General features: G+C 34.6%; 2 protein-coding genes across 3 annotated transcripts; both read right to left on the reverse strand.

The window, feature by feature from the left end:
* Window positions 1-2,813: 2,813 nt before the first annotated feature.
* LOC110734485 lies at window positions 2,814-7,915 on the reverse strand. 2 transcript variants are annotated; one of them, XM_021914648.1, is made up of 4 exons: window positions 7,412-7,909; window positions 3,622-3,729; window positions 3,171-3,235; window positions 2,814-3,052 (listed from the first exon to the last, which is right to left on the reverse strand). In XM_021914648.1, the coding sequence occupies exons 1-4, from the start codon at window positions 7,508-7,510 to the stop codon at window positions 2,908-2,910; spliced, it is 417 nt and encodes a 138-aa protein (XP_021770340.1). In that variant the 5' UTR covers window positions 7,511-7,909; the 3' UTR covers window positions 2,814-2,907. The 2 variants fall into 2 exon arrangements, with proteins under 2 accessions (XP_021770340.1, XP_021770341.1); XM_021914649.1 differs by having other exon boundaries at window positions 2,960-3,052; window positions 3,176-3,235; window positions 7,412-7,915.
* Window positions 7,916-10,065: 2,150 nt separating this feature from the next.
* LOC110734486 (kinesin-like protein KIN-7K, chloroplastic) lies at window positions 10,066-27,387 on the reverse strand. The gene is made up of 24 exons (XM_021914650.1): window positions 27,027-27,387; window positions 26,639-26,895; window positions 26,417-26,514; window positions 25,341-25,430; window positions 24,643-24,695; window positions 22,979-23,044; window positions 22,830-22,883; window positions 22,516-22,575; window positions 21,261-21,339; window positions 19,494-19,561; window positions 19,030-19,092; window positions 18,784-18,888; window positions 16,779-16,883; window positions 16,564-16,671; window positions 16,349-16,492; window positions 14,983-15,165; window positions 14,679-14,834; window positions 13,795-14,013; window positions 13,384-13,521; window positions 13,177-13,302; window positions 13,030-13,080; window positions 11,296-11,343; window positions 11,001-11,204; window positions 10,066-10,839 (listed from the first exon to the last, which is right to left on the reverse strand). Exons 2-24 carry the CDS (start codon window positions 26,869-26,871, stop codon window positions 10,294-10,296), a joined length of 2,997 nt encoding a protein of 998 aa, XP_021770342.1. The 5' UTR covers window positions 26,872-26,895; window positions 27,027-27,387; the 3' UTR covers window positions 10,066-10,293.
* Between the last annotated feature and the right edge of the window lie 429 nt (window positions 27,388-27,816).

The following is a 27,816-nucleotide window of genomic DNA, read 5'->3' on the forward strand; positions in this document are numbered from 1 at the left end:
AAAAAAAAAAAAAAAAAAAATTGTTTTCTTTCTGTTTTTCCACCAGTTTGGTGCACCATGGCAAGAATTAGGAGGCACAAAAGAACTCCACACATGCCATGCAAATCCCATTCCCTTGAGAGTACAGGCCGATCTCGATTTCGAAGGGTGGAAGAAGGAGAAGAAGTTAACTCAAATCGCCCAGGTGTTACACCTGAATACCCTTATTTGTGTCCAGTATGTGGTGAAAGGTATAAAATAAGAGGTGAGTTTTTCACCCATTTGAAAACCTATATAAGTGTAGGTAGACGCCGTAGACAAAGGCCATCTGATAATCCGCAACTTGATGAGGGTCCTTCTGAGCCACCAATCGAGCCTCAACCTGAGCCTGAGCCACCTCAACCTCCTCCTCCTCCTCAGCCTCTGCATCCAATTTTATCTCAACCTCTGCTTGAGCCTCATTTGACTGAGTGTGTGGCGGACTCTTGGTATCAGCCTCAGCTTGATCTTCAGCATGGTCCTCAGCCTCAACCTCAACCTCAACATCAGACGCCTCAGGAGCCTCAGCCTCAGCCTCAGCTTGAGCCTAAGCCTGAGCCAAACCTTGAGTTTGAGCCTTATCCTATGCCTCAGCCACACCCTCAAGGTGGTTTAACAACAAGGCCATTTTTTTTCGAACCAAGAGCACCACCAGCATTTCATGATTTTCTAGATCAAACCAATGGAAGAAGGGCTAATAACGGTCCTCGCACTCCTAGAGTGGATCTAACCCTAAGGCTTGGACTTAAGGCTCGTCGAGGACGACCACGTCTTCGTCTGGTGCCATTAAGCCCTATTGGACCAATTCGTCGGTTTTTGTGGTTCAAGGAGTATGTCAACAAATTCAGGCTTGCTGGTGGCAACGTTGGTGCAATCCTGAATGTTGCTGGAAATAATGTTGAGATGGCCAACTCTTTTCAAACTCTCACTGATGAAGAACTTGAGTTGAAACTTGGAATCTGATCTCAAAGCATCATATCATATCATTTGGTGAAAGAGGGGGAAATTATATCAAACTTATTATGTGTCTTTTTATTTTAAGTACTTTTTTTTTTTTAGTCTAAATTATTATGTCTTTAATTTATGTTTTATCATCGTTGTCATCGTTGTTTGTTTTAACATTGTCGTTGTTGTTTTCGTTCGTTGTTTTAATGAAAATGTTGGTGTTTAATTTGAAAATGTTGGTGCTTAATTTGAAAATGTGTAGTGTGATTTGGTTGATTTATGTTGATTAAATCAATATCAATGGATGATTTTGAGATGAACAAAAGATATGGAAGATCATTAGATAAAAAATTACTGTATTACTTTTATTTTATGAAAGTGTTTTTTTTTTTTTTTTTTATTTAAGTAATTTTATGTAAGAAGGGTTTTTTATTTTTATTTTTTTAAAAAAATAATTTTATTTAAGTTGTTCACGTTATATCCCTACTATTCTGTTTGGTGCATTTTTTTTTTTCAAGCGTTACATGCTAGAATACTAAGTTTCTGTTTAGAATGCTGAATTGTTATTGGTTCAGTTTTTTTTTTCCAGTTGGATTATAGTTTTTTGTGAATTCTGGTATAAGAAAGTCTTTGTTTTTCATTAAAAAAAAGGGTTCTTTTCTTCAAGTCTCAACATCAAAAAAAATGTTTGTTAACTGTTATTACACATCATTTCGATTTTTGAAATTGTTTTGCTTGAGAGATATAAACTGCAAAGCATGTAAAAAAATTTACAATGAAAGATTAACACGACAATTATAACGAAATTAACGATCATTTAGTTAATAAAAAGATCATTCTAACGAATTTAATGACCATTTAGTTAATAAAATGTCATATATATTAGGAGTACGTCGAGTTTGTTAAATTCTCTAATGAACTCATAATTATGAACTAACGACATATTATATTATATACATAAGATATATTTATTACATTTTCCCTCAAAATAAATAAATAAATAAATAAATAAAATATATATATCTTGTATATATGATCTCTAAAGTATTAATTGATTCTAATAATTAGTCACCAATTATGATCTTATTGAATTTGTAAGTTCATTGAACTCAATTTAATTTAATGTAAATTATTTGTTAGCCCTGTAATTAGTTCATTTAGCTTGATACTCTAATAAAATTCATTTAGGCAACAATGTATATTAAATTCAAAATCATAAGATTTTTATAACCTACAATGCATATTTGATTTGACAAATTACGACAAAAAAAATTAATGACAATCATATAATTCTTAGTGATATTCATAACGAACTTAACGATCTATTTGTCATGAGACCTACAAGATCATAACTAAAAACGAATTTTTAACAATAATTGTAACGAACTTAACGAATTAAAGCATTGTAGGCATACACGAAGTTTAATCTATAACAACTTTTTAACAATCAATATAACAAACTTAGTGAACCTTTTAATATAAGAACATATTAGGTTTATAAATTACGTACAACAAAAGCTAATAGGAAATTATAACGACTTTAACCTAATAGTTATAACGAACTATTTTTAACGAGGCATATAAATAATATTCGAATTATGTGGAGTTCAATAGCTTGAATGTTACCCTATTATGAGGCATGCCCAAATAGGTTAAATATATATAACGAATTTTGAACCATTATTTAATATAACGAACTTAATGAACGGTTAATAAATGTTAATTATGATACCTATATGGCTATATGGCATTAGGCGGCGTACCTGGAGTTCAATTATTTGTATAACTAGTTTCTTATTTAGATGTGTTTTTCGGATCTTTCATCAAACCACATTAAAAGGTAAATAGGAAACCATAACGACATTTTAACGATAATTATAACAAAACTGTTTAATATAACTTGTGTCATACAAGTACAAAGAGTACATGAAGCCCTTCAAGTAATTATTTCCTTTTGGGATCTCGACTCAGGTTATGCTTCTTCAACGTTTTGATATAATTTCTCATGAGAGAAAATTTGTTGGAGCCAAGGTAACAGAAATAGTTCCATGTGTATATCCCTGTTTTATGCAAATCATCAAAGAGCAACCTGAACAGCATATAAACACATTTAGAACATGCATGAATATGAAGACTTCACAAATAGGCTTTTATTCGCCAAAAAAACTATGCTACTTCATCTTAAGATACTAAATGTCTAAACATACCTCACCCCATAATTCCCTACAGGTTCTGCAGACATGATCCCTACATGACGCCGGCCAAATATTACCTGCAAGAGAACAGAAAAAAAAAAAAAAAAAAAATCACTTGTAACTGATGAGGATTTCTAGTTGGGTTCGTTTGGCTGTTGAAATAGTCCGGTTTTACCATCAGTTGTCTCCAAAGTCAAACTGTCACTTCTCATACATGAATCCAAATGCAAGCTCAGTTTCTAGCTAGCATATTTTTTCTAGTCATACTTGCTTACAACACTGACAGAATCCCAGAAACAAACTTAATGTACGAAGCGTACAAGTGACAAACACCCAAATGCTGTTTCAGTAAGGAATTGCAGTGTAGCGAATAGTTTAGTCATCTACAAAACCTCAATGGCAATTGGGAATTGAAAAGGATTACCAAGGAACTACAGACAAACAAAATTAACACACATTCTACCTTTTCCCCACCAATGGAACGGATCTTGCTGTCTGCAGCTGGGCTAAATACTCTCAGAAACTCTGCTGATAAATTGAATGCACGGCCATCAGCAAATTCCACCTCTGCCTGAAAGAGAACGTCCAATGTCAAGTTAACTCCCAAGCCATACTGTGATATGACTAATGACTAATGTAGAAAAAAGTAAACATGCAATGTATAAAATACATATGCAGTTGTCAAGACACAAATAACCTTTTAAATGTCCAACACAACAGAGAAACAACTACTTTGCATTACTGCCATGGACAGATTAGGTTAACAGAATTATTATGAAATCAAACAAATGCCGTTAGAATCAAGTAAAAGTTGTTCAGTAAAAGATTCCAAACTTGCTCTTCACGATACACCAATATGTAACACGTGTTTTGAAGCACCCACCAAGTAATTGAAAGCATACTTTAAAATCTCAAGATAGATATATCAGTTACTACCTATTCTTTTCCAGCATTGGACATTTATTATTGAAGAAAATATTTGAAAACACTTGAATTACAATGACAATTATCCAAATTTCAATCCACGTCACACAGTCACAACTCACAAGGGATAGCATAAATCCTGTAAAATGCCACTTCCCTAAATCCAGTGACCATTCCAAGATCATGCCCAAAACTGCATACTTTTTCTATGAGTTACTATAGTAAGAGGTGATTGCAAATGTATGCATAAGATGTGATTGCAAATATATGCATAAGCATTGTATGATTTGTATCACATATATTTCAGATACTAACAGTTAATGCAACTTAACTGCAAGCAAAAGCTACGCAGCTGTTCTGTACACCGAGCTATGGTAACAGTTAATGCAACTTAACTGCAAGCAAAAGCTACGCAGCTGTTCTGTACACCGAGCTATGGTAATATTGCGGGAAAAAAAGCTCACACATATCTACTAGCCAAAGGTGGAAATAGAAGTAGACAAAATCTTAAGGAATAATGGCATGCCCACTATCAACCTAATGCAGAATGATAATCTGGTTTAAAAACAGAACAGAAAAGCATATACTTTTCTAAGCATTGCACAACCCAAATGGTGTTATGATACATGGACTTTAAGATGTCACCACCTCAGCAGAAAAAACAAAATCAATTAAGTGCACTAACAACTTATAGCAGATTCAAGCTTTAGTTCCTTCCATGTTATTGACCAAGGTTAATGCCATGATGATACAACTGCTTTTAGCATTCTTTTCTGTTCTCTCCTTCCTTGTTTTGCGCTACATATTACACTAATTTGGTTTGATCCATGAAGAATAAAACACAACAGATTCAAAGACAAGTAGAGAATTGAATGGATTAAATCCGTTCCACTATCTTGCTCCCTTGTTTAAGTCATTTTAATAATCCACCAAAATTCATTTCCCCTCTCCCAGACATCCATTTACCTCTCTACGATGTTTTCACCAACCGGCCCCGTCTTACTACAGTGCCTCCAAACCCCAAACCAACAGAAGGCCACAACTCCACCCTCTTATCGACATCACCAACCACAGATAGGCTGATCTGGCACAGTGACTCACTGACATCACAGGTTAATTGCAGAGCCAAGATAACATAAATATCACATTTTTGGATCTCCCCCCCCCCCCTTCTCCTGTTATGGCGCTTGTGTTGTAGCTGGGTAAATAGTTGTAATTTGTGAATATGTGATGGTGATGATGCAGGTGATCTAAAGCCAGAAGATAAAGGAAAATGGAATGTTGGGGATGGCTTGAGCTTTTACATTACCCTATAGCAAAGGGTGATGGAAAAATGAAGAGTAGCAAATTGGGTGAGTCGGTGAGTGAGATCAAATCTTTTGCCGGAGTCCAAAAAAAAAACAAAAAAAAAATCATGAGCAAAAAATTTGGCAAGGTTGTTAATCCATTCCATTTCTACTCCTCATAATTAACTAATCAAAAGAAATTCAACACCACAATTACTATAACTTAGATCCCCTCCCTGCCAAAATAGTAATCTCAAGTGTGAATCACTAACCAATACGCATTCCAGCAAACATAATAAATCAATAAACTTCATTTATTTTTATGAGAAAAAGAATCTATATCTCTACTTTATATACAATTAAACTAGTTCTTTTAAATCTCTGCACTTCTGCAGTTGATTTCTTCAAAGCACAAACACCTTAGCCTCAAAGGATGTTAAATATATTACCCAATCCCATAGAAAATTGCAAGATAAGTTGGCTCCCTAAAGTTGCACTGAATATTCTCCCTAACCACACACACCACAAGATGTCAGAAAAGTACTACAACACACCAACCCCTTCTCCTTGACCTCTCCAAACCCCACAAGGAGCATCCACAACCAATCAAAAATAGTAAAGAGAAAAACCCAAGATTTCTGATGCACGACAACCTCCTACAAACATAACACACCACTTAAGAATAAAGAAAAACATACACTTTTGAATGTATTAACTCTACACAAGTACACAGCCATAGATGAGATATCCAACCTTGGTGACCTAGTCCCTGCTTTTGTTGTATTCAATTAGTATCAATCCTATCAAATGCCAACATCCAAACAAAAATTTTCACCTTAAGAGCTATGTCATTCTTCCAAATGAGATTAATATGAAAAGTCAGAAGAGATAAGATTGAGCAACACAAAAGAGACTGAATTATAAAGCTCCTAACAAACCACCCACCTCAAGTATCTATATAAACTCATTTAATTCCCTTGAACCATGGTCTCATGCTCTCACGAAGAAATCTCCATGAATATCCCAAGCACTATCAAGTGTCAACATGAAAGATAACTGAATGGTCTGTTCATATTTCCAAACATTGTCCCATGAACAAATGACTGAACCCCGTGTACTCTTCCGTATCTTAAACTCGATCAAGAGAGAAAATAGAGCACACCTATGAAATAAACTACCACTAGACCAGATCATACATCATAGCTGCAGCATCCTTATCCCACTCAATCTGACACAAAAGTATTCCATCTTCATTCTTAGTACTGCAATGTTAAAGAGACTCAAGCTACTCCCTCCATCCCTATTCAACCTTGAGCATTAAGCACGGTTTCCAAGAAAAGAATTTGACAAATTATATAAATAGCTATGCATTTATACAAATAAGAAGTTGACATTTTAAAATAATGAAATGAAACGAATCTAACAATACCTCATACAATATCCATATCATTATGCATATTTGCAATAAAATACAATCAAAATTTACCAACTTTGACCAATAAAAAAACAATTGTTAAGCTTATATTAAACCGGAGTGGGTTTTGGGAATGAATTAAGTTTAATTTGGCAAGCAAAATACCATTCTAATGTCAGTCATGCAATATCATTCCTGTACTTGTTCTTTTCTTTATGAATGTCCATTACAACCCCAATGGTAACTGATGATACGAAACATTTGCTAAGAATTAGAGATAATTTGGGATGAATTACATGGAAATCGGCATTGATTCATACAAACTTATGTACGAATCCATTGTCATTACGATTTACCACTGATCAAACAGGCAGTACATACGAAATTTAAAAACACACAAGAAAACAAATTGTAAATTCAAAAGAGTACAGTATATAGAACTACAGGACTAATGGAGCAGAACCAATGTAATATACGACGGACATGCTATTTTGATTCAAATTTCAACTAAAATTAGCAAGAAAACGGCGAAATCGAGCAAATTAGGCGATTGATTGAAACAAATATCAAAAAAATTGAAATTAGAAACTTAAAGTTAAGAAATGAAGCACCAAAAATAAATTGCTTACATAATTAGGTGGGCGGAGAGAGAATCTGGTAAGGCGAGGTGCATCTGCAGCGGGGATGTGGATGTTTCTCGTGGCTCGTTGAAATGCTAACATCGCCATTATTCTACTCCGTGTTTACCACCGGAACATACTCATGGAATTGGAGTAAGACAACTTTGGTTATGCGCGCCTCCGTCTGCTTTTTTTTACCGGCGATTGTAGTCGCTGCCGTGTCTAGTATTATGAATTTATGACTGAGGAAGTTAATAAGATATCAAAATGTCGTTTGGTTTTGAATTTGTAAATTGATACAGTAGACTTTGTAGAATTAATACAGTGGAATTATTTTTTTTTTTTTTTTTTTGGAAACATATAGTAGATCTACTTTGACAATGATGAAACAAAGTAAACGGAGGGACCGAGGGAGTATATAAATAAATTAAGAAAAAAAGGGTTTGTTGATAAAAATCTAATAGAGGGGGATTTTTCCCTAAGATTTTAGAATGCGTAAGATTTTAATTTTAAAAAAAAAAAAATTAGAGCTCCCCATAAGAGTATGATTTTTAAAAAAAATATCAAGTAAGATTATGAATTTTAAAAAATTAACTTGAATAATATTAACCATAAAAAATCATATTTAAAAACTAATCTTATCGATAATAATTGATATCGGTATTATATTTTATCAAACAACAAGGGCTTGTTTAATAAAAGAGATTTGTACTTAATTTTAGAATTAAAACTACGAATGACCTAACATATTTAAAATTAATTTATTTTAATAAAAATTAACACATAACTAGCAATGACGAATAAGGTCGCATCATAAATTACATCAAAAAAATTAAACCTTAGACTTTTTTGAATAGACAATAGAATTTAATTTTTTTTTTATCTGAAACCGTTAAATAGTAGAATAAATCAAATAAATTTAAAGTAACTTAGAATCTAACTAAGAAATATACGGAATATTTTTTTTCAGATTTATGTATTAAAAATTCGTGCATTGGATGGGCTTTTATCTAGTTTTTTATTCAAAAATGTAAAAAGTTGAGGATTTTATTTTTCTTTTTAAAGCAGTGCAAACTTATTCTGGTGCAATCCAAATTATGCATAAATAGATTATACATACAATATTTGGTTAGAATTAGAAACAGAAATGATACCAATCCATACCATGACAGCATACATTTGAAACTTGATATTTGATACCGTGTGTTTAGAGCTGTCAGTTTCTAACTCGAACCGTTAAACCCGATTGTTTCGAATCGATCTGAAAAGGAATTGAACCATGTAAAACCCATTTTTTGGAAACCGAAAATCGACCCGAACCAATTTCTTCTAACCCGAAACTAAGCTTAACCGAATTTGTGCGAACCGTTACTAACCCGACCTGTATCAAGCCAAACCATTATAACTCGAATCTGACAACAACCCAAACCTATAAGGTCTAAACCCGATAGTCACCCGACCCATTTTAAACCGAAAACCGTTTAAACCCGGCAAAAACCCGATAAATCTGAACCGGTACAACCCGTAACCCGTTGTGATCGAACCATTTATAACCCGTAACCCGTTGTGACTGAACCGTTTCCAACCCATAACCCGTTGAGACCAAACTGTTTACGACCCGTAACCCATTGAGACCGAACTGTTTGCGACCGGTAACCTGTTATGACTGAGTCGTTTACAACCCGTAACCCAATATGTTTATGATCTGATCCTTTTCAACCCATTACTCAATAAACCTAACTTATTTATGACTTAACTTGATTATAACATGACCCGTTCCTACCCATTATCTAACTAACTCGGTTCGATAACGATCCGACTCGATTTTAACCCAATATGATTTGGACTGAAACCCGCTTTAAATTACGTCAACCCATTTTCAAACCGACCAAGTTCAATCCAAACTAATTATGACCTGAACCCCGATAATGACAGGACCCGATTTCACCTGATCTGCTTTGAACCGAAACCCATTTTTAAACCAACCCAGTTTAACCCAAACTGATTATGACCCGAACCTATTACAACCCGACCCGATTAGGATTCGAACTGTTTTGAACCGAAACCCACTTTAAACTGGCTAAACCCGTTTTCAAACCGACCCGGTTCAACCCAAACTGATTATGATCCGAACCAACTACAACCCGACCCGATTAAGACCGGACTTGAATAGAAACCGCATTAAAAAAAAAAAAAAAAAAAAAAAAACCAAACCGAACTGACATGATGATTTTCAAAACCGACCCGCTAATTATTTCAACCCGTTATAACCCAAAACTGATAAACCCAACCCAAACCCAAACTCTTTACCCGAATTGACACCCCTAGGTGTGTTATGTTAAGTTCTAACTTGTTAGTATGAGCCTGCAAGGCCAACAGGCCTAAGACCCCCCTTGCCTAATCAGTTACTGCTGATTAGGTGGTGTAACTGGTGATTATATAATGAAAATGACTGCTGGTTATCGGCTTGGAACGGTGTCTCCTAGACTGCCTAATAATTCAAGTCTGTTTAGATGGGGCACTGAGCCACTGATGTTTTGAAAATCATTGATCAGAAACTCTGCCCTGTAAATGGTTAATTCATAGCGGAAGTTTGCTTGAAGAACAGTAAGCATCAATAGAGCCCATGAGAAGACTCGGTACGACAGGAAGCACAACAGGACTCAACGAATGGGAAAATTAGCCAAAAAGGAACTTGATTGGCATTAATTACATCAGAATCAGGGTATCAATAACACAAAAAGCTCACGCATCAGCACTCATCGCAAAATCAATCTGAATTTGTTAGAGAACCCTGATACTAACCACCAAAGTTCCACATTTTTTTTTTCAATTTACAACTCCCTCCCCCAACTTTTGTACATTCCAATACAAATCTAGCATTTGTCAGATTACCAATTGTCCGTTCTCTGGCTTGCAGAGTCGGAGATATCAGATTCGACTCCTTGTGATTTCTTTAGCTTAGCCACAAGAACCCACATGTTTGCAAGTTCATTCTCCAAGTATGCTTCTCGTTGTTTGGATTCTTCCACTTTTCTTTGGAGTTCTGCCTCTCTTTGATCCCTTTCTTGAAGGGCAGATTCATATGCAAGCTCTCGCTCTTTGCTAACGACCAACTCCTTCTTAAGTTCTGAGGTGCTCAGGCCTTGGTCTTGGCGTTTCACCTGACTCTCTCTCCTTCCATTTCTTGATGCTACAACTGATCTACGCTGAGTGGGGGCATTCTTTAAAGCTGTTATCTCCGTAGAAAGCTTTTCATTTTCATTCATCAACTTGAAGACCTCCTCCGACAACGCCTTTAATTCAACAGCTGCAGCAGAAGCCAACCCTTTGGCATATGAACTCTCCTCCGCCAACTTCTTATTTCGTTGCTCCAGCTGGTCCTTTGTCTCAGTTAGTTCAGCCAATTTCTGCTTCAGTTCTTCAATCTCAGTGGTCTATTAAAGGAACATGAGATGAACACATGAATTAAAATAGGAACACTATGCTGTACTATGAAACTGAACCTTCCTAATGATGGCAAGTACATATTTATTCACAAGATATACTTCTTTTTTTGAGGCATAATAAATACCATGAGATAAAGGGAGTGGCAAACCTGGGCACGCAATAGCAATTTTTCATTCGTATTAACCAAAGATCTATTTTCCTTCTTCATCTCAACTCCCTCGGATATGGATTGCATTCTACCATGCTGCTGCGGATTACTGAATGTTTGGTTCACATTTCTTGATTCCAAGGCCTCAGAAAGTTGCTGCTTCAAGGAATTAATCTCTCCCTGTAATGTTTCAACTTCACCAATCTGCTAGGCAGCATATATGGAAGTTAGAAAAGGGATTCAGATACACAGAATAAATAGAGTAACTAGCAGGAGCCAATTGTTACTTTTGTACCTTCTGGTCCAACTGTTCTTGGATTATCCGATTATCTGCAATCTTAACCTACAAGAAAGAACAGGATACTATTTACACCCAAACATATGCTACAGCAAAACCTTGAACATAGAAATAATATTATGAAAAGAATTTGAGAGGAGAAGAAAAACAACCAAGTAGAGAAAGAAAAACTGAATACAGAAAAGAAAAGTAAAACGGACTAATAGTTTTCAGAAAGGCATCTAAACTTCTTCAAACTATAAGCAAAAACCAAATGCGAAAATGAAAAAATAGAATAGATGAATAAATAAATATATATACTTCCTCCGTATATATTTACTTACAACCCACCACTTAGGCACGCACTTTAAGAAATTTATTGTTATTGACAAAAATTTACCACCAATAAGAAGAAAGTGCTTAGTAGCCAGTTGCTACTGTTAAAATTTTATACTACCTCCGTTAACAGTTAGTTGCAACGATGGGACATTTTTCCTCTCTACTTTATGTCAAATCGTTGCAACTAACTGTTAACGGAGGTAGTAGTTTAAATCCTTCATTTACCTAGTCTAATCACTTTCTCAACAGCGTGCTAAGAAGGTGTGTTGCAAATATAAAAAAAGCAGAGGAAGTATATATATGAACAGAGCTGGCAGAAAATTGGCACCAAAATACATTTACAGTTGGCCACTAGACTGCTAACTTATAAGCAGCAACTTATGCCTTAATTCACACAGGAGATCAAGGTTTAAGGGGAAATACAAGCAGTCTTGATGTGTATATATGTGAAAAAATTGTTTGTAAAAGCCCTAGCCAGAAGTTATACTACCCACCATAAAATTCAAGTGACTCCTCGTTAAATCAATCAATCAATCAAAGCCTTGATTCCATAAGTGGGGTCGGCTAAATGAACCAAAGTGACTCCTCGTTAAAAGCACACATAATTGCAGCATCCAGCTTTTTTAAAAAATCCCTTTAAATTTGAAGAACAATATCGTATCCAGTTACAATGTTGGCTGACAAAGAGCATTAAGAGAAATAGATATATGCTGTTTGTTGAAAAAGGTTCTCTCTTCTCTCCAAATCCAAGGTTTTTTATGAAATTGATTTCATCTCATGGAAATTCTACTCACTCTGCAGTCATTGCTTTATTATTTTTCATCCAAGTTCATACTTTGAAAGCCAATTTTCAATCAGGAGAAAGTTGACCCAAAATAAAATTGCTATAGTTTGAGGCACTAACAGAGAGCTATCCGTAGAATCCATACACAAGCATCATCGTGGCTATAAAATTGACTAGAGTCTAAAACTTCCTCCGTATAGAAATAGTTGCACCGATTTGGCTTTCACGTTTGCCAACGCACAACTCTAACCATTAATAACTTTAATTATATATTAGTAATTAATTTTAAATGTTGATATTTTGAATACATACATTGAGATAATCCAATGTGAAAAAAGGCAAAGTCAAAGTAGATGTATGAATAGTGCAGAAAAACTATAAAGTGCAAATGTTTCTAAATGGAGGTAGTAATAACAAAGAAAAAAGAAGTTTTTGAGATATAGTATTACTCTAGAAGCATTTTATAAAAACACATTCTCTCTAATTACTTTATTTTACATCATAACATGATGGCTAGAGGAGTTGGTTGCACCTCTGTCAAAGGAAATTTTACTCTCAAACACAACAATAAAAGAAAAACATGACAAATATATAAAAAATAAAAAATAAAAAAACAAACAAAAACACACCTCGAGTTCAAACGACTTCTCGTTCAATTGGCTCACAAGTTCTGCAACAGTCTGGAGACCACCCAAAAAAGAGAGGAAAATTGATGGCTCAGCTATCAAAATCTAAACTTGAGGTCCTCATGGATTGAGAAAAATTACACCACTTACTTGTGACATCTCAGAATTGTCCATCTTGTCATAGTTGGCAGCCACAGTATCAGCAATTTGCTTCTCGAGGGACGCTATTTGTTCATTTTTAGCTCTGATTTCTTCTCTTAATTTCCTCATCTCCATCTGAAATATAAACAAACATAACAATGTCACGGCATTTGATAAAAAGCAGATCAGAGCCACTAAACTTTACAAGCATCTTACATGGATCTGCTCCTTAGGATTTTTTGCTGCTTCTTCGGACAAACGTTTCAAAGCACTTGAATGAAGTGCAACCTCACCAGACAAAATCTTCTTCTGCTCCCTGAGAAGATCAATCTGATCGATTGATTTTGTACTTGTCTGACACAATGGTAATGAACCTTCAGACAAAAGCTATGATATGCAAACATGTATCTACAACAAAGCTACATTTTCCACAACAGTATTACTACGAGAAGGCATTTGATTTCACCACACTTGACTTATCACTGCAGGCACCCCCCCCCCAGGGTGACACAAGTGACAGCCCAAGGTAACTTGTTATGCCTAATCTATGCCCCTTGAGTAGAAACGTACAAACATAAATTCCATTTATGTTGGACAAACTTATGGATCAAAAGAAAAAATACTTACCAGAGGTGTCCCCTGTCCAGAAAAATCCTCAGGGGTTTCTCTATCATGTCTAGCTACAGGTGAAAGCTCCGCAGAATTAGTCCTTTCGGTAAGCAGAGACTGGGAAAGTCGGGATTCTGCATTTAGATTAACACTGTCTGCCTGTGGGGTTGAAGGCGTACTATTTGATTTCACCACACTTGACTTATCACTGCCAGCACCCAAACTACCATCTTTTTTCTGGATTTAAAAAAAAAAGTACAAGAGAAAACAACAAGAATAAATGATGCCTTCAAATTAACATCATTAAAGGCAACAAGGCCTACAAATTCTACTTTTTAAAGTTAATGCTTGATTTGAAATAGAAGGGCGCTTCATCCCTTTAGAAGACCTTCCACATTATAATTTCAAATCTTAGTAGCTCTTTAATAACCTAAATAGTAACTCAAAACTGGTGGACCGAGAAGACAGGGCAAGTCACAGCAATAAAATGCATAAATCACACATTTATATGCTGTGAGCCTATAAATGCAAATGCCATGTTTTATCTAAGTTGTGTATCTAATGATGAGAACATGCCAAAAGCCATAGCCCAAAACATTTTACAGCAGATCATTCTAGAGCTTGTAATGTCCTCCTTTCACAATGCCCATGTGAGCACCATTTTCTTAGCAGGTATGTGAGCACACATGTACTAACAAGAATCTATTATTTGCATGTGGCACTATTGGATATATGTTCGTACCAACAGCTCTAAGCATTTTATTGGTGCAAATCGCACCTTATACATGCATTACGATACTCCAGTACCCCAAAATAGTTTCATGCGTCAAATTCATATACAATATGAGAATAAGAACATTAAGTTATTACAGATATATTCCGTCAAAAGGAATTGCACTTACCCTAATCTTTAGCCAGTTTAAAAGTCCATTTTTTCGAGACTTCTTCTCCTTAGAGATGTCATCTGGATTCTCGGCAGTTCCATCATGCGCAATGTACAAGTCAATGTTCTCATCATCCAGAATCAAATCCCGTCTCTTGTGTGGAAGATAAGCAAGCTGCAAATCATTGAAAATGTTACCATAAAGTAATAGAAGCATTTTTTTAACTAAGATTTGAAAATTATACACATCTGACTCAATCTATGCTGAGGTATCACATGCTACTGAAATAAATGGACAAAGAAAAGGAAAAGGGAAGCTGCACTTCTTCTTCTCCAAAGGAATGCCTTCTTCTTGGACCAGGACGGTGTGAAAACCTTGATGACTGTGAAGATTTAGTGGACACCAATATCAATTTTGTCAGCCGTTGTATTCTAGATAAGAGAGCTGCTTTAGCTTCTTCCTCTTCTTCCAGCCGTGATTGGAGCTTGACCTGGCCATCCTCTAGCTTTACAGACCATAACAGAAAATGAATTAGCTAATGCATCTAGATGAATTAATCAGAAAGCAGCACAAGATAAAAGCACCTTTAGGCTTTAAAACCGATGCGTATATTGTATATAAATTTTATAACAAATAATTGGTTGAACAGCAAAGACGTTACAGCAGCAGGGGACCAGAAGTCCTCTAAGTAGATTAATAGGAAAAAATAAAGTATACCAACCAAGCTTTAATATCCCACGAAAACTCCAATAGGACAAGTTAAAAAAAAATTGGACTACTTTGTCTTTCAAGATTCTAGTGTTGAGGGCCTATTCCGATTCCAAAAGATCCTATCATTGTTTTTCTGACCAAATAAATAAATTAAAAAAAAAAATAGAAAACCACAGGATAGACAAGGAAGTGGAACTTTGAATTGAGTCATCCTCCCCATTTAATCCTATCGAAGATTGCATTGCTGATCTGCAAATGCATCATGACAGATTACCCAACAAGCCAACTGTATCAGTGTATCCCAGACATTTTTCCTTCCTTTACCATCAGATAATTTCTAGTTTTTTAAAAAACTTTAAAGTGAAACCTTTATCATTGCCCACGATTTTTAATACCCTCAACATAGTAATCTGTTTCAAGTAAGAAAAAACTCAGAAAGATTGTATCTGGGTTGAATTGCACTACAAGATATAATCAGAAGTCCACCCTTTTCCCCACCCACCAGTGTTGTTTAGGAATCGATATTGTACTTAGCATCTATCTAGCCCAAGACAGTTTTAAAAGCGGTTTCTAACGCTAGTGATCATCAAATTTGAATGTGTGATTTGAACTACTTATGAAGACACCTGTTCTCTCCTGTCTTCGTCCTCTTTTTTCTGCAATGTCTCATTATTGGTTAACTAGCTACTACATCAGCCTCTAAGATAAAAATAAAATAAAAGTTAGCATGTTCATGAAAGCATTAAAACACATTTCACTGGGGAGAAAGACTTTCTAACTAAAACTGCAGATTTCAAATTGAAAAATACATACAATTAACTCAAACATTACATGGCTAGAAATAAGAATAGAGCTACTTGGACAAATAAACACAGTAAAATGGATCATTTACTGCAATGAGTTTCAAAATGTCCAATGCAAGACGACGTTTGATAGTATGTGGCAATAAAATAGCCCTTTCACAAAGATATGCATACCTTCTGTTTTAATAATACAATATCTTCTCCACCAACTTTAAGTTGAGGAACAATGAGAATGCCTTTCTTCAATTGTTCCAATTCTTCCTTTAGCAAGCGAATCTCACTCTGATACTTCTTTATAAGTGACTTCTCATCAATTATCTGCTCATGGTTGATATGTGTCAGCAGCTTCAGTACAATACATTTCAAAATTCAGATACAGAAAAATATACCTTATTTTGTGCAGCTTGGATTTCAATACATTTTGCACGATGTGCAAACTTCAAAGTGTTATGTGTTTCCTCTGTATTACTTGATGCAGGAGTTACAGTGCAAATGAGCTGCACATATAAACCAGAGTATTAATTCACATCAGTCAGAAAAATATGATAACTTCCTACAACCCAAAGCTCAGATTCATCAATTGATGATTGAACCTCAAACTTACCGAAACACGCCCATGACCACTCAATGAAGATTGAAGAAGCCTAGTCAATTTGGAATCCCTGTATGGTATATGTGTAGACCTGCCTTCAGTTAGTTTTGATATGACCTGTTTTTATCATCAGTAACCAACAATTAGGAAGATTCAGCAGATAGCAACATTAGATACAGAAATTTCTAAAGGATGAACAATGAGAAACCAATGATGGTATGACAGTAAGGCTTTTTTTCCTGCAGTCATCAAACATATAAAAAAACAATAAAAAAAAATTATTATAAATGGTAAAAGTACATAATGCAACAAACCAGGTAGAGGCTAAAATTAATCAAAACCTCCACCATTGCCCAATTACCACTTACAAAAGGTATGGTGATTTCACTCCACAGAACACTATCAGAAATTCACACTTTCACAGTAAAGAAGCACAGCAGAAAATCTCCCCCCCCCCCCCCCTAACACCACTAGTCACCTCACAATGTAGTAAGAAACAAGGACCAAACTCCACGGCTATTGAAGGCACATTAGTAGGCCAGGCATATTGTTGTGAAAATATTAATCTTCATTAAAACGATTACATACAAATTCTATATCTTCTTGCTGGGATTTGCACAAGCTAATAGAATTATACAGATAAGAACAGCACAAAAATCAAGAAAGGCCAACCAATATCCTCCAACTCTTTATCTTGGGCATCTCAAGTCTCAACTTATTAAGGCTCCATTTGATTCGACGGAAAACATTTTCAATGAAAAATAGTTTTCCATATAAAATACTTTTCACAAGAAAACAGTCGTAAAATAGTTTTCTCAAGTTTCCTTACAAGAAAAGTAATAGAGAACAACGAAATGGAAGTGAAAAGGAGAGAATAAATGGGAAGAGGGGAAAAGAGTTGTAAGGAAGTAGAGTGGAACAAGTGGCACTCCTTCCTTACAAAAGAAAAATGTGTTCCACCATGGGAAAGTTAATTTTTCACCAATGGGAAAATTGTTTTCCACTCCTTAACATAACAAAGGATAATGGGGAAAGAAAAATAAAGCCTCCACCTTGGGAATGTTAATTTACACCTATTGGAAAAGTTTTCTCCCTCTCTGTAATCAATCATTCTTAGGAAGGGGAAAAAATTCTTATTATTCTAGTCAGTTAAAAAATATATAAAATAAATTAAAAAAATCACTAAACACCATAAGAAGAGCTTTTAACAGCACTCTGCCATTCCTAATTTCTTAAAATGGCTTTAAAAATCATCAGTGAGGGCTATGTCCTAAACTCATACCAAAGATTGCTCCCCTAATCTGTGCAGGAAAAGTTCACTAGCCTATTTGTTATCCACATGAAAAATGGGGCTCCAACGTGTATCAGAGTGTGCTCAACCAGATCATCTAAAGATAAACTCCAGTAGATATTAGCAATACCAAAGCAATTGCCACTTAATCTCTCATGATCTCAGCCTCATACCCTTATTCACCTCTAGTTCCTCAACTATGTCTCTCGCGCAGCTCATCACCTTGAAAAACAAGATTGACCAATATTACTCTCTTTAAGCCTTCATCTTCTGGCACTGTCATGTTCACCAGAGCCCCATTAAAATTCTACACAAAAAATGTCCTCTTTTATCCAAAAACCTATTAAATATTTTTCATCCTTTATATAAAATCTATCTCCTCAAGAGTGTCTTCCATTTTGACCTGATTTGGCCAAAAACCTTAAATTACTTTGAGCACCTTCATTCTATCTTTCAATACTATGGTTTGAGCACTCAGTAATCCTTAATCCTGATCCTAAAATCTTATTCAGAAGTTATCATAATGTAGAATCTCATCAAAAAGCGATATTGCAGCAAAACTTTATGCATTTCCACAAAAGAGATTTTTCAAGATGAGCAATTTTACTCTTTTTTAACACAAGCAACCATGATGTATAGAGCTATTTGAAAAATAGAAAATAAAAAATAAAATAAAATAAAAAAAACATGATGTATATAGAGAATAAACAATGACAGGATCCTCACTGTTCCAAGAGTCAGCAGGCTTTTATTTATATAAGCTCCTTCCTTACGTCGAACACCAGTGGTCTCGGCTTTAGAGCTCTCAGAACCTGCCAGATCGATGAGATGCTGCATGCATAAGTTAGATAAAAACAGATCTATAAGTCTTCAACATATGCTTCAGTTTACAAAAAAGGGAACAGGTAGAATTCCAGAACCAATTAGTAAGTTGTCACAGAATCAAGAAGTGTGTGAAACAAAGATACATACCAACTGGGAAAGATTAACAGCTTCTCCTTCACTGTTTTCACCACAAGGACTGCTCTCAATAGTCTGATTTAAATATACCAAAAAAAAAAAAAAAAAAAAAAAAAAAAAAAAAAAAAAAAAAAAAAAACCCAATTAAACATACTTGTAGATAAAAGAAAATGAACAAGTGGTGTAAATCAAGACACGGCAGTTTATCTTTTTCAACTTTTATTGCAACGAATTATGCACAGGTAAATCATCTGAGAAATATAGGTTATTCCTTGATAGGAAGATACCATAAATTAGGCAATGCATGGCAGCTTCCACGAGTATGTAAAGATAGTAGCAATAGTCTAATCTTCTACCATAGCATTAGATAATTCAGTAGGTTAAGGATCCCAAGATGTAAGATGTCTGATTCAGCACTCCAAGTTCCATACCATTATTAACTAGTTCATTAATAGAAACAGGTAGCAGCAACTTACCAAGGTAAATATTGTATGACTTCTGCTGCTAAGAAGATTGAAATTGGTGGAGCCAACATGTCTATGTTCTGTCACCAAAAGAAGAATTCATGAAACAAAAGATAACAAGGTCTCATAAAATAAGATCAGAGTATACACCATCATAGCAATCAACTTCAAATTTATTCATCAATCATACGATGGATTATCTTCATCTACTAGAGCCTAAATTTTAATCCCAGGAATATCATATTCAATTTTGCCTTTTCATTTACAGTACTCTCTCTCTCTCCTGACCTATACATCACTCACCCTTTCATCCTCTCTTCTTCAGCTCTTCTTCCCTTGAGATTAGGCTCTCCTCTTTTCAATTTCATACTATGTTGTTTTTAGAGAGAATATGTAATTACATTGAGCTGGGGAAAATGTAGATAGAGAAAAGTAAACAGGACAACATATAATGTATACAAATTCTCCTAACACCCACACAGAGAAATAAAACAGTCAAACAATGTCGCTTGATATCAAAAAAAAGGTCAAGGGCTATCCTTGAGGGACATTGTTGTCCAGGGTCATAATTCTCCTATATCTTAGAGTTATCATCCCAAAAACAAATAACAAATGGAGATACACTAGCCCTACTCAGACTCCGGAAAAAGAACTTCCGAAAGGCATGGGAAGACGGACTCTTACTAGAAGATGTCCTCTACAGCCTAGCCCGCCCTATTTCGCAAATGGAATCCTGTAAGCAACCCTAGCAACTTCCAACAGAAGAGATACTCCATACTGAGCACAAAAACAAAATTCCCCAGCAACATCAAAGTTATCACAATGCCTGTGAATTTAAGGCATCCTCCAATGATAGAGTTAGGAGACCCGATGTATGTAGAATTCAGTTATAAAAGGGAGTTTTTATCTTAGACCTAGTATCATCAAAAGAGTAGGAGTAGAAAACAATGATGAAACTGAAATAAGCATTACTCATAAAGAAGAGCAGAACAAGAGGCCATTAGTCCATTACCCAAAACTAAAACGCTAAGAGGAATTTTGTCCACTTGGCCACTTTTGATTTTTACCCCAGCACCCAGGATAGAAGGGAGGAGGTGAAGAGCTACATCCCTTCAGCCCTTATGCCTTGTCACCAACTCACCATATTCTCCTCTATGATTCTTATGTTTTTGAAGCATACTAGAGTAGAAAGTAGGCCAATATAACATTTTGAATAAATAAAAAAAATTGAGGGAATTATTGAATATACTAAAACTTAGAGATGAGTGTCACTTGTGTACAAAGAGAGGTTAGAAGTTTCAAACCAAATAATGTTGATTATATTAATTATTCACAATTAGTGCTTAAAGGTACTAAGCTTTCAAAAACGGGTCACATTGTCGAAGAGATTCATGATCAAGCTGGAGATGACTTTTGTCAAGTAAGCTTAAGCTTTCTCAAAAAATTAAATCAAGCATTAAGCTTTCTCAACAAACTGAAATAAGCTTCTAATATAAAAAATAAAAAATAAAAATAAAAGAGTTAAATTTTCCGAGATGAATAGCTATATAGTTTTAGAAACAGTTGCAAAGCTAATGATTAAGTTGCTAATCAACTAGTACCTACAAAGTCAGTTAATTCATACAATTCTAACTGAACACAAGAGAAGATATCACATTTTCTAAATTTCAAAAATATTGAACACTGTATGTTATAAACCTGATACATGAAAATTGTATAAGACAGGCTTTCTATACAGGTGCAAGCATGAAACACATAAAGAATTAGTTCCAAATATACCTTCACCAGCAGCGATCAATGACAATGCATGCGCCGGGGACAGAACCACCTCCTCCTTTACTCCTTCGACAAAGACTCCCTGCAGTCGTCTTTTTTTAAATCTTATGGCCAATAATCAATGAAAAAGAATGTTACATAGCAACCTCCAAACAAGCAGTAAATTTTAATGCTTGAGACTATAAAATTACATATCTAACAAATTTCAGGGGGTGGAAAGTTGTAGAAACACAATCTCACTTCTTTAGCATTTTCTTTCACTTAATTCCAAATTCTGTTGTATGAGTGATATAAATACTCCTACACGTGAAAATACCATTAAGGAAACTTTTGGAGCCCTAGATTATGGATGATAGCTGTACAAATAAATGAAAGAAATATATTCGATATTCAAGAGAATTAGCAAAGGATATTAATCGCTGGACCCACATTTTCTACAAACCTAGACTGGAAGGCTTATGGAACCAATTAAGGAAACAGACCGTCTCACATCACAGATAAATGTAGAGTAAGTGCATCAATTGTAAGATAACCCAGCAACTTTCAAACTAACTCTTTATGACCTTTTTCAATGCAAAATTTGGCTTCCAGACTACCAGTATATTATATTTAGATGAATGGTGACTTGCAAGTTGCAACCCTATATATTGCATATCCATTGAAGTTAAAAAAACAATGATAGTAAAAATGCACCAGTAAGGCATGTAAGGAGGAGGAACTCTAACTTGGATATTTCTATTATCATAAGGGGTGCAAGATAAAAGTACAAATGTACTATACAATATTCAATTATATAGAGTAAAGAAATCAATGATAATGATATTTTTCAATAAACAATTTTCCCTAGTGTGATTTCATAAAAATGATAGTATAGGAACTTATATAACCAAAATTCACATAGCATGATAAAAAGGTCTGATAAGGCCAACCTAACCTCAATAAAAGTGCCTGATTGGCTGATTGTAAGACCTAATAGCCTGCAGTTGCAGGTTTATGTAGACCAAAGTTGTCAAAACTCTCCATTTCTGCAAGGTAAGGCTTCAATCTGGAAAGAGACTTACTAGATTGTGGTTGTTGGAAAACACACACACACACTAAATTACAGGGATGGATCATCAAGGCAAGTACAGAAGTGCCTGTTGATTTATCACTACTAGCAAGTCTTTCTTTTTTTATATATCTAATTTACTAGTAGCGACAAACAGAACTATGAGCAGAGAGTTACTGAGGCAAGCATGAAACCCTCAAAAGAAAGTACCTGATGGTCCTCTCTGATTCTTAGATTTTGTCCGGCAGGATTCAACAGATCATTTACAACCTAGATAAAGAGAAATAGAATATTAACAAGGAGAAAGCAAACCAAATAATGTGATAAATCTATTTGCTATAGTAAGCATTTTAAAGAAACGAAACGAACTACTTCATTTATAGCTAAACGTATGAATGTAACAAGTCTGAGAAAGCAAGGAAAAGTCACGACAGTGTGATACAGAATTATGTTAGAATAATAAATCTGATATGCATCTTTCAATGACTAGTAGAATGAAGTGAAGAATCAAGAGAAATACATACCTCATTATATATCTCAATATATGACACGCGGAGAAGAAATTCCCGGCTGGGAGTCTGGAACATATATGTAAGTGTCAGAAAATTCTCAAAATAACCTTAAGACAGCCTATATAATACTGCAACTCTTTACAAAGGGGAATGGATGGAACCTCTTGGATAATACTAAAAGCATCCTTCACAGCCAAAGGTATGATTCCAGGGGATCTCTGATCTCCCTGCCATTAAAATGAATCATAAAAATTAGTATAGTCAAAGCATAAAAAAATACATAGTATAAAGCACCCAATAAACCATACAGCTCCACTAAATGCCTTTTACAGGAGATTATAAGAAATTATTCTCTTCATCTGTAATAGGGTATTATGATCTGAATAAGATTTAATCTGTCCTAGTCTAAATTTGGTTTGGTATGGTCTAATTAGATGTCATTGTCCAACAAAACTTTCACAATAATTATACATCCCCTATATTTTTATTCTATTTTTATATGTTCCCAATTTGATTATGCATGTTTGTCAAATTACATCTTTGACCATTAATATCTCTAATGATGTATTAGTAAAAGTTATAAATTTTGATATTCTTAAAGCATTTATTGAGACGAATTAACAAGACCACACATTGCTATGTTTTCTTCTTTTTTTTTTTTTTTTTTGGTGATAATTATAAGATTCCTTTAAATTGTGAATGGTTGTAGGATTCTAAATAGGAACATCAAAAAGAAACACAAAAAGTACTAATGTATAAGAAAAAAAAGAAATAATGTATAAGAAAAAAAATTAGTAAGAAATAAAAAATAAAAAAAAATAAAAAAATTAGTAATGAGTAAACAAAAAATAAGAAATTTTAATCCAAGCTGGTCTGAATTTTCAGGTTTGATCTGATTTAATTCTAACAATAATAAGAAACAATTTTTTGAAACAAGGTGAAGCGAGCAAGTCCTAAATCAAGTTAGCACAATTAAAAAAATTTAAGAAAGCAATTTATCAAGATTAATTTCCATTTAATTGAGAAAAATGAACACAATATCAATAAATTCAGCTAGGCTGCTAGAAATGATACAAGTCCAACCCTATTATCAAAGTCTTACGAAAAACTATCTAGAATGCCAGGTGGAATTAATAGAGGCCTCCAGAAGCTATCATTTCTCATGTGGCAATGCAACAAAAAGGCTTAGCAGCTGGCAAGATTTTAGTTAAGACAGTGTGGCGTGGTCAGTTAATTGATTCTGGCCAAAGAGACACTAATCCGGAGTAGGAAAGTTGTAGGTTAAGGAACAATGTCAAGTTTCACAAAAGACATAATAGATTGATCAGCATTGTATGATGTAGATCAAATTTAAGTGCCTCGTAGAAGAATACACTAATGAAAGACACAACAAGAAAAATTATCGGTGGCAAAAACCTGAACATATGACAATTCAGCAAAAATGCAAAAGCATCTAGAATGCAACTTGATCACCAAGTAACACCTGGTCTAGTGGCATGGATCGTCTCTCAGAACCTCATGGTTGTGGGATTGATTGGGAGTGGGGGTTCCCTTACCCTTCCCCACCCCCAACTTGTAAGGAGTCTTGCCTGCTAACCCGGGTTGACCTATGAGAGATTCCGGTTTGGTAGGGTGTCCTCTTCTATACCTACCCCAAAAAAAAAAAAAAAAAAAAAAAAAAAAAAAAAAAAAAAAAAAACCTAGAATGCAACTTGACTGACTGGAAATTTGTGAAATACTGATCAAAAAGGACTTTTCTGTGGTAAAAAAATCAAAACAAGGATACATCCTAAGAATTTAAATTAAGCAAAGACATAGGTCTCACATGCATAGTATGAGTCTTGCCACTGCTGGTCACGCCATAAGCAAAAATAGTGCCTGATAGAACAAAAACAAAGTCAACTACAATCATCCAAAGTATCAGTAGAATCAACCTAGTTGACGACTTTGAAAAGGAAAAAGTAATGGCATTTTATCTTGAACCATCTGCAAAATGTAAGAGAAAAGATTTCATACAATTTTTTGGGTACTCTAGTGCAACAAAATCAAAGTAGGTAAGTCCAAGTAAGTTTAAAAGGAAAACAGATAACTAGCAGTAAATAACAGAGAGAATTGATATGAGTTTGTTCTGACCATAAATAAATATGTCCACATCAGATACCAGAATAATACAAAGACAAGAGTCTTTGCTTTGATTGTCCCCATCAGAAATGTTATTACCCTTCATGGAGTAGCAATCCAGATTACTACATGATCTGGAAACTACAAGACAATGTCTGGGCCATGCGGTGTTATTTAGGTATGGTGTGCATAAAACCCATGATTTCAAAACTCTTTTAGATTTCAGTGAGAATTATCTTAAGATTGCAGTGCTACATAAGAAAAGAGGCCTTTCAAAAATCGTATAATAAACAAAAAGAGTGAACTCATGTGAACCATAATAAAATGAGACACAAATTTTTTTTTTCAAGAAACATAATAGACTGCAGCCATTGATGCCTGTTAATATGAATGTTAACGCACCATTGATGCCCTCCATTGCACCATTGACAACATGCTGAGCAGCAACATCATAAACATGGCGTGTAGTGGTCGTGGGCCCAAATACTCTGTCTACAAAAGATTAAAAGAAAGTTTAGATAGGAAAGTAAATCAAAGGAAGCACATCAAGGAGACCACAAGCCTCTTTCCATATAAATTAAAGAAACAGAAAGTAGAATTATCCTTCTGCATTTATAATCGTCTTGAATTAAAAAAAACTTCCATCACTGTTAATTAGATAGTATTTTAGAGAGAATAAGAGATATCATACATCTATTGGTATCATACTTATAATCGTATCATATTTTATTATTTTGTGAATATCTTTGATATTATTCTCTATAACCATTAGTTAATGTGTATCTCAATAATTTCATGTATACTATTAGTGATTATGTTATGCTTTAATTCTGCTTTGTAAAATATAAGATGAATACAATTAATCTTTCTAGCATCTTTTTCTCACAAGTCTATCAACATGGAAATTCTGGATGTTCAAATTATGGACCATATATTTAATAAAATCAAATCAAATATTTTCTACACCTAAAGAAATTATGCATTTGAGACTGAAATCTCAATGTAAGATAAAATACAATCTGACATCAAAACAGCCAATTCTTCCACTATGATTCAAATGCTATACCTACATTAACACATGATCACTCATGCATGTTAATACTCAATGTATTGAGCATACATCTTGAATCCACACCTAGGATAGTAATTGCCAGCATAAGATATCACAAAGACTTCTAACTTGCAACAACACCAATAGTTATTATAAGACTCTAAAAGTATACAGACATTAGCAACTAATTACTCATACATGTATCGAGTTTTTGTTAAAAAAAAAAAAAAAAAGAACGATCACTCTAACAAGTTTAATGGTTGCTGTATCGTCTTTTTGTCACAGCTAGCCACATTGAGATTAGTAAATGCCAACACAAGATGTCACTAAATCTTCCAACATTAAATTAACACCGATTCTTTTACTAAGACTCGTAAATTATACCTACATTACTGAAATACTCACTCATGCAAGTAATTAAAATTACCATAGGCGTAAGCTATCGACGGATTATGCTCACTCCTCACAACTGTCTCGCCGTCAGCATACCACGCAATCTCCTCTCCCTGCCGAATTTCCTTCGGACTGATTCCACAGACATCATCAGAATCCAGAATACTTAATTAATTGCAAAATGAGTTCATTCAATTCAATTATAAAACTAAACAAAAATACAAAAATAATAAAGAGTAAATAGCAGGAAATTCACCTGAGTGGACGAAAGCGAACTGTGACGGTGACATTCTCCTTCAATTTCTCAGTTTCAACAGGAGGACTCTCTGAGTAGAAGTACTGATGATGATTCTTACTCTTCACCGAAGACGACGCCGGCGAAGTCTGACAATCCGCCGAAGTTTTCAGAAACTTCTTCGATGACGTCGTAGTTGAAGTTGACGCAGAATTCGCCAATTTCCTCGTTTTTGACCCGTACTTTGACGCCATTTCCACAACAAAAGCTACTCAAACCTAACAAAATCAGAAATAACACAAAATTAATCCAAAAATTAGCAAAATTAAGCTGAAAAACAAGTAATTAAGCTAGAAATAAGTAAAGTTCAGCAAAAAAAGCTGAAATCAAAAAATCAACCAAAAATTACCTGAGGAATAATGATTAATTATCTGAACATTGCTGGAAAAATTAGAGTAATTTAAAGAGATCTAGAGTGAGAAAAGCAATCGTAATCAATGAGAGTAAAATGTGAGCGTTAATTTGACAGTTTTTCTCTCTCTTCTTGTGTAACAGCAAAATTGGATGGGGCTAGGGTTTGTTCAGCTTTTGTAGCTTGCCTTCGAAGCGATTCTCTCTCTTTTTCTCTTACCTTGTTTTGTTTCTCTGATGAAAATGAAAAAATTTCCCCAATAATCTACTTTTTTTAGGAGAGAGAAAATGGACTTGAATGCCAACAACAACGTCGAGTGGAAAGTATTTTCTGGTGTTTTTTGTGAAAAATATTTTGCTGCACCTTGTTATAGTAGTGACAGAAAAAGAATTAATTAAATACTCTGGCTTTGTTTATTACGGAGTAATAGATGCATCAATTTAATTGGCGTGTTTGTTAATGTAACCACTATAATGGTTAATCTAATATTTTGCCTATTGTAATTAATCTAATAATAACCTTTGTTTTTATTTTGTATTCTTGATTGTAAAAAAAAAAAAAAGAACCACCTTTGTTTTTATTCTAAATAAATAAATAATAATAACCTTTGTTTCGAATGTAATTGATAAAAAATAGGAAAAATTGCCCGAAATAATTTCACCTTTGGGGCTTCCGTCCAAAATAATCACACCTTTGGATTATTTTTAAATAAGCCGACCTTTATAGCCAATCCACTCCAACGGTCCCAAACGGTCAACTAATCTGTTATAACAAGTCAACTGACACA

The sequence above is a fragment of the Chenopodium quinoa genome, unplaced genomic scaffold, assembly GCF_001683475.1.
Source record: "Chenopodium quinoa cultivar QQ74 unplaced genomic scaffold, ASM168347v1, whole genome shotgun sequence".
Lineage (NCBI taxonomy): Eukaryota > Viridiplantae > Streptophyta > Magnoliopsida > Caryophyllales > Amaranthaceae > Chenopodium > Chenopodium quinoa.